We start from the raw sequence: 4,897 nt of genomic DNA, 5'->3' as shown, positions 1-4,897 counted from the left end.
ATATACATATATATATATATATATATATAACTGAAAAAGAAACATGGAGACTTCTCTTTGCTTCACAGAATGCACTCAACTGCTTCAGCGAAGAAGCACCACCACTATACGCACACAGACACCTTATGAACCTAAACACAAGCAAAACACGTTTTTTTTTTCATTTCGGAAGGAATGAAACGTGAGAGGCAATTCCTTCCTTTCTTTTTGGCTTAGGTCGGTTTTGTTTGATGATTAATGCACTGTGTTTACACGACAAACCAAACATAGTGAGGTGCGTAGCAAATGAAAGTACCAGCATTATCATCAACTAGGCTTCCCACTGCTAGCATACTCCCACGCGCAAGAGGATCCACTGCGGCATACAGGAAACCCTTATTTATGTGAAAAATGGTGGGAATCAAAGCAGAACAAAAAACACAATAAAGCAAACGAGTAAATGGTCTCAATGAACTTATTCAACCCAAAAATCAAACTCCCCCCAAAAGATACGTAAACTTCATGCTCACCGCTCCTGTTACCCCATATGGTGCATGAACAGCGACACCCAGACCCGTCGTCGCCCAGCGTCCCTGTCGTTGGAACGCACAGTTTGACGCCACGCCTCATTCCCGGACGTCGGTGGCAGCAGCGGCGGGGTTGGCAACGACAGCTGTAACAGAACACGCCACAAAGGGTCGTTGTCCTCGAGCACAATGCGCTCTGGCAAGCGCTCTGCAGCAACAATTGCCCTGCTGTTCAGCTCCACATCGCTTTGCTCTTCTTCATCGTCGTCGGGACGTCGAGGGGCCGACGGTAGCTCTCCCACAAACGTCAGGATGTCGTGCGGGGTAGGGTAGGGCACGCCCCGGGTAGGGTCGTCGTCAAACAATAGAGAGCTCATCCCGGTGGAGCGCGTCAGCGCTCCCTCCGTAGAGAAAGTGGAGGCCGTGTGCGACGCGTTGAGGTGCCCGTCGCTACGCAGGGTCTTGCTCCGCATGAGAACTGTGATCTACTGCTCTAAAACAAAAGTGGTCGCTTTTATGTAAATTGCACGCGGAGGTGAGAACGAAGAAGATCCACAAGGAAGGATGAATATACACACCAAAGGCGTCCCATTGACGTTATTTAGAGAAAGATCCCCCCCCCCAAAAAAAAACAGAACGATACCGATGAAGACACAGAAACTGTTAAAAGACACACATACAGGACGCCCCGTTCTGTTTCTTTTTTTGTTTTTGGGACACCTGAGTGTTGAATAAAAGGAATAGCACAGAAGCTTCTGCGGTTTAATATCAAGAAGTATATATATATATATATATATATATGTGTGTGTGCGTGTATACACGTACATCCTTCCAAAGAAGAAACAGTACACAAAATTTTGCCGCAGCAAGAGAACTCGGTGAACAGAAGATGCGAGGACAGCCAATTGACATAAAGTGTAAACCAAGGCTCTCATGTAGGTGTCACACAGGAGAGGTTAGGGAGTGACCTTGACCTTCTCACAAAAGAAGATGGACCATGTTCTCTAACCCTTGCACAAAACCGACCTTTTCCTCTGCAAAGTTCAATCGCCGCCTGCTCGATCGAGCAAAATCGATCAAGTAAACACGGGCATCACAATGATTATCAAAATCCGTATTAACATTAACACCCTCACAATCATCCACTTTTCCATTCACACCGTCGGCAGCATCGTAGATAAGCAGCAGAGATGTCGATACAAGGGCGGTTCGTTCCAGCAGTGCGCGACCCAGCGAGCTATTGAAGAAGACAAGTAGCTTTTGCAGGTGTTGACGACACACGTGCGACCGCGCTGTCACTCTCTCGTTGTCATTACAAGTCAAATTTTCACCACTAGTTTTTATACTCGCTGTGCATGAAAAAAAAGCACGGAGCCACCAACGGTATTCTTCCTCAGTCTCCAATGCATAACCAACATCCTTTCCACATACTTCCTCTTTAAGACATGCCACATCACTTGATGTGGGGCAGTGAAAGTAGCGATGATGCGCCCCACAGAGGCGGAGGGCATGTGGTTGCACAAGTCGCTTCCTGCTAATCCGCATTACCTTTTCCGCAGGTGTGTGTGGGGAGTGGCGTACAAAACCAACCTTGAAATCTGCCACGCACGGCTTGCGTAGAGTGTCCGTTACGTCAATCAAACAGATACCCCACACAGCAGCGTCCATGAGTTCGTTGTATCCATGCGTTTCGGCACTCGCTTGCTGTAGTTTCTGGTGACACCTCACCAGAAACGGCACATCCTCCGAAGAATCTACACGCATCCAATCACCAGTCCCGTGCTTCGCCGGTGGCAGAACCGCCACAAGAGGAGGTACAAACACAGCTAATGCACACATGGCCTCATCGACGCGTAAGGCCATGCCGAGGTACATGAGCACTTCCCACGCGGTGGTCCTCTTCACAATGGTGGCAGAGCCGCTAGTGGCTCTGGGACCACGCTGAATGTCACCCTTGTGGCCACCTGCAATGATAAGGTCCTTTTCCATAGGAAGATGGGAAGGTCCTGTCGCAGCAGCAAGTGCCATTGCTACCCCTCCTTTTTTTTTTCCACCACAGCAAACAGTAAAACAACAGAAAAAAAAAATGAAACAGACAAAGTGAAAGGGACATAAAGGAAATACAAACAATGACACCCCTCACAACACCGCTATATAGAGTATGGAAAGAAAACACGCCGGTGAGTTTGAGGATTCCCAACCCACGCCATTATTCTCGAATACTTTTTTCTTTTTTGTGACACACTTCCAAGGTGTGTTATGACATGGAGGCGGGGCTCCTTAGTACCGCATCGCATAGAGCTGTTTGCGGAGACTGATGCAGATTAGGCGCTGAACCCAATCGTGCAGTCCGTGTGATACCCGTGGCACTTTGCGAAGAACTGCAACGGGGGTTTCAAAGAGGGGGTCATCGTGCAACTTGTCCTGCAATGTGAAGATGGGGCTAGCACCGAGCCACCGTTTTAATTCCGCCGTTTCCTTCCTACGCAACGACTCCATTTCGTCACTTGTATCACTCTTGTCACCGTCTGAGGTGTCGCCCTCACTCTCCCGAGATCGCTTGCGACATTTTTTCGGGTTCCCATCCTTCAGCTGCTTTCGATTCACGCCCCCCTCGGCACCATCATCACTTTCATCGTTATTATCACCTAACACAAGCTCTCGATCATCCACATGCGCTGCTTGTCCCTTTAGGGGCATGCCGTTAATGTCGTAGTTATCGTGGACCCGTTGCACAGCCACCACAACACACTCGTTGGACGGCAAGTTCGGCATTCCAGCGAGGAGAAGCCGGCGCCACGGAACAGGGCTAGAGGTGGGCGCGACCAGCTGCATATGAGGCTTGACGAAACCCTTTTTCCCAGCCTTGCGCAACATCACGGTTCGAACGAAAATATAATGTGGCTTGCTACGATCAAACGCCATGATGACGCGCCTCCGCGGCAACACGTCGGCCACCCCGATGCGACCCTTACGGCGAAGCTCGGCTTTGGTGAGCATCGACACCTCCAGTCCTCTTGCATTGCACAGCACTTTCACCACTTCGAGGAGAGGCGCCTCGCGCATGTCCATTGCCGGGGCGGTGCTCTGCTGTGTCATCATTTCCGCCTTTACCGAATATCGTCCGGCGTTGGTTTGCGACTGCGACGGTTGTTGCTGCGTCATGACGTCATACTCCTCAATGACAGCCGCAACAGCCTCTGCTGCCTCTTCACGTGTTACGGTGGCCACCTGCAGTTCCTTCATCACCATGTTGATCCCGTGTAGCGGGGAGAGGTGTGGCTCGAGGACGAGGCCCCAGTAATGATCAGCTTGCGCCGGCTTACCTCGCTCTACGCGGCGCAGCATCAGCAACTCGGTGAGCGGCCGCTCCAACAAGTACCGCGTATCGCTAATGTTTCCCTCAACACGACGACTGAGATCCCACATGCGTGCGCGCTCCTTCTCGTCCTTCCACGGGGCCGGGCTCCCGGGAATGTTGTGCCAATACACCTGGGAGCCAACCTCGGGCATCGTCGACAGCACTGCTGAACCCTGTTTACTCCCTTATCCTTTTTTTTTGTTGATCCCGTTTCCTCTCATCACAACAAACGAAGAGATTCGTTATGCAAACGAGAGAAATAGCCACGAAAGCAAAATAATTAGAAAAGAATCGCGAAACAACCAGAAAGCAAACTACACATGCTTTTCTTTCGCCCCATTTTGTGAGTACCTCCTTTTCCTCATAGTGCTGGCCCGAGATAACCTTCCATATCGTCAAAAACAACTCTGCCATCCCCATCACTATCGACAATGGCAAACGCGTGCGACAGCAGGGCCAGCCGCCCATTACCGTTGCCCCTCACTTCTGCCGGAGCGCCGTTCATGTGTTCCGCCGTATTGCCGCAGGCATCTCCTTCATTCATGGGTTGACGGAGCCAGTCCACCTGCTCCGTTGCGACGAGGTCCTCAAGGGACACGTAACCCTTTGCTCCAGCGAGAGCCTCGAAGTGTGCCCACTGACTGGCACGCGTGACTGCGATCGGGGGGCCGCACAACCCTGCTGCGCCACCTGCGCCATCAGCGCAAGTGAAGTCTGCTGCATCGGTTCCCATGGTGTCAAAGTAGACAGTAGCAAATCGAACAAATTCATCTTCACCGAGTCGCCTCCGCTTTCCTAGGGACGACGGCAACGACGGCTGTTGCTGTAGCTGCACCCCCGCCCCACTCGAATCATCATGACCCTCCTCTCCACCGCTAGTGCCTTCAAAAGAACCACACCCCACCACTCTGCCGTCCGCACCTTCGCCAGCAGTGCCTTTATTCTCATCGAACAACAGCCGCATGACGCCCGCATCCGGCCATTTGCCCCACAACACGTACCACGCAAGTCTGAAGCGGGGGATCGAGAG

General features: G+C 51.4%; 4 protein-coding genes across 4 annotated transcripts; all 4 read right to left on the bottom strand.

Moving 5' to 3' along the window:
• Positions 1-517: 517 nt before the first annotated feature.
• Positions 518-979, bottom strand: DQ04_11451030 (hypothetical protein; the record flags this gene model as incomplete). The annotated part of the gene is made up of 1 exon (XM_009316529.1): positions 518-979. The coding sequence occupies one exon, from the start codon at positions 977-979 to the stop codon at positions 518-520; it is 462 nt and encodes a 153-aa protein (XP_009314804.1).
• Positions 980-1,484: 505 nt separating this feature from the next.
• On the bottom strand, positions 1,485-2,495 carry DQ04_11451020 (hypothetical protein; the record flags this gene model as incomplete). The annotated part of the gene is made up of 1 exon (XM_009316528.1): positions 1,485-2,495. One exon carries the CDS (start codon positions 2,493-2,495, stop codon positions 1,485-1,487), a length of 1,011 nt encoding a protein of 336 aa, XP_009314803.1.
• Positions 2,496-2,786: 291 nt separating this feature from the next.
• Positions 2,787-4,019, bottom strand: DQ04_11451010 (hypothetical protein; the record flags this gene model as incomplete). The annotated part of the gene is made up of 1 exon (XM_009316527.1): positions 2,787-4,019. One exon carries the CDS (start codon positions 4,017-4,019, stop codon positions 2,787-2,789), a length of 1,233 nt encoding a protein of 410 aa, XP_009314802.1.
• Positions 4,020-4,228: 209 nt separating this feature from the next.
• DQ04_11451000 (hypothetical protein) lies at positions 4,229-4,831 on the bottom strand (the record flags this gene model as incomplete). The annotated part of the gene is made up of 1 exon (XM_009316526.1): positions 4,229-4,831. One exon carries the CDS (start codon positions 4,829-4,831, stop codon positions 4,229-4,231), a length of 603 nt encoding a protein of 200 aa, XP_009314801.1.
• Between the last annotated feature and the right edge of the window lie 66 nt (positions 4,832-4,897).

Source organism: Trypanosoma grayi, assembly GCF_000691245.1.
Source record: "Trypanosoma grayi strain ANR4 Tgr_1145_V1, whole genome shotgun sequence".
Lineage (NCBI taxonomy): Eukaryota > Euglenozoa > Kinetoplastea > Trypanosomatida > Trypanosomatidae > Trypanosoma > Trypanosoma grayi.
This window is presented reverse-complemented; position numbering and strand designations above follow the sequence as displayed.